The 1975-nt window shown below is 43.2% G+C and overlaps 1 protein-coding gene across 1 annotated transcript; it reads left to right on the forward strand.

The window, feature by feature from the left end:
* Positions 1 to 457: 457 nt before the first annotated feature.
* Positions 458 to 1695, forward strand: LOC106868775 (uncharacterized). The gene is made up of 2 exons (XM_014914193.2): positions 458 to 551; positions 670 to 1695. Exon 2 carries the CDS (start codon positions 941 to 943, stop codon positions 1526 to 1528), a length of 588 nt encoding a protein of 195 aa, XP_014769679.2. The 5' UTR covers positions 458 to 551; positions 670 to 940; the 3' UTR covers positions 1529 to 1695.
* The last annotated feature ends 280 nt before the right edge of the window (positions 1696 to 1975 follow it).

The raw sequence follows: 1975 nt of genomic DNA on the forward strand, positions 1-1975 counted from the left end.
GTTGTTACACGGGTAAGTTATTGCAAGCCCATTGTTTCCAACTTCAAGAAATAGGTGGCACTCGTGTCTCTACCTTGTGAAGGCCAACTCCATAGCATCATGACTACACATGTGTATTGCATTGGCGGAATGTCACCAGGAAAGGTATGGCTAAAAAAAAACGATTTTTTACTCTAAAAGTGAAATTTCACCACAAAGTTATTTCCTTAACTACTAAAGTACAAGTGGTGTTACTGAAGCAGTTTATGGTTCATTAGGAAGTGTTGGTTGGAAGTTGCCTTCGATACATGGTGTGTCCTGGATGTCATACATTACTAGTGCTGTAGGAGGTAATCCCCAGAAATCCATAGTCGGGGCTAATTGTTACAGTGTATCAGCTTACCCAAGGCATGTTACAACTTATCTCTTCTATTTCAGTTTAACACACCATGCCTAGAAATTACAGAAAGAAGAGTACAAGGAAAGATACCCCTCCTGATGTCATGGAATGAGCCACCAGGAAAGTTGTGGATGAAAAGAAATCATTATGGGATGTTGCCAAAGATTTCGAGGTAGGTTTCAGGCTCATTAGATATGAAGTTACCGGTATCCCTTACACTAACCTTTTAAAATGTTAGCAGAATGTCAACTGTACCAAAACGTAAACCTTCAATTTCTTTATATTTTCAGGTGAATTTCATGACGCTGCAGAGATACCGCAAGAAACTAAGGACAGAGGGGAAAATAGCCAGTGTTGGATGTGCTTCTCCGCGTGCAGTTTTTACCAAGGATCAAGAAGACTTGCTTGACCTACATCCTTAAAGCTGCTAAAATTTACCATGGTCTGACTGCTTCTGACATTCGAAACCTTGCTTACGACTATGCGAAGGCCAATGAAATTAAGTACCCATATTCCTGGTCTTCTAATGAATGCGCTGGCGTTAACTGGTTCTCAAAGTTTATGATGCGAAATTCCAAACTCTCCATCCGAACCCCAGAAGCTACAATGGACAAGTTTTTCGATAATCTGACAGAGGTGCTTGACCGTTACAAGTTTGAGAGCCATGACATCTACAACTGTGATGAGACGGGTGTCACAACAGTGCAACGACCAAATCGAAAAGCGGCAGAGAAAGGAGTGAAACAAGTAGGAGCGATGACTTCCGCTGAGAGAGGGACACTGGTGAGAGTCTGCCTTGCAGTAAATGCCAACGGTTATTCAATGCTAGTGTTCCCTAGAGTCCACTTCCGTGAATACTTCATTGCTAATGATCCAACAAGTTGCTGCGGATCAGCAAATCCAAGTGAATGGATGAAGGGGGGAGATTTTCTTAAATTTCTGGAACACTTCGTGAAGCATACTCGTAGCAGCAAAGAGCTACTTGACAAACACAACTCCCATATCTCTTTGGCTATCATTGATTTCTGCCGAAACAATGGTATTCTTCTGCTATCATTCCCCCCACACTGCTCACAAAAGCTACAGCTACTCGATCGGAGTGTCTATGGTTCTCTTAAGAAATACGTGAATAGGGCATGTGATGGATAGATGAAATCGCACCAGGTAAAACGATGACCATTTACGACGTCCCGGCGATCTTGAAGGAAGCCCTTCCACATGAGTGCACACTAGTCAACATCCAGTTTGCAGGATTTACATAAAATTGCTGAGGAGGTCATATTGCCTGAGGAAGTGAGATTATGAGTGGTGGTGGAGAGAAGACCTCCAATATGCTACCAGTGTGGAATACGGAGACACATGAAGGCTATGTGTCCCCAGAAACATGACGAGGATGTGATGGAACAGGAGCAGCAGGGAGAGGTAATGGAGCAAAGCGTAGAAGTACAAAACCCAATCTGCGATAAGAGTACAGAGAAGTGGAGGACCAATATACGGTGGTGAAGAGAAAGAAGAAGAGAGAGGGGAAACGCGGACTCACCAGCAAAGAGTCTGTTAAAAAAGAGAAAAGCAGTCGTAGAGGTGGATCAGTGTGAG

The sequence above is a fragment of the Octopus bimaculoides genome, chromosome 4 (genome assembly GCF_001194135.2).
Source record: "Octopus bimaculoides isolate UCB-OBI-ISO-001 chromosome 4, ASM119413v2, whole genome shotgun sequence".
Classification (NCBI taxonomy): Eukaryota; Metazoa; Mollusca; class Cephalopoda; order Octopoda; family Octopodidae; genus Octopus; species Octopus bimaculoides.

Coding starts and splice junctions, on each gene's coding strand:
- LOC106868775 (XM_014914193.2), top strand. CDS start 941: ATGATGCGAAATTCCAAACTCTCCATCCGAACCCCAGAAGCTACAATG.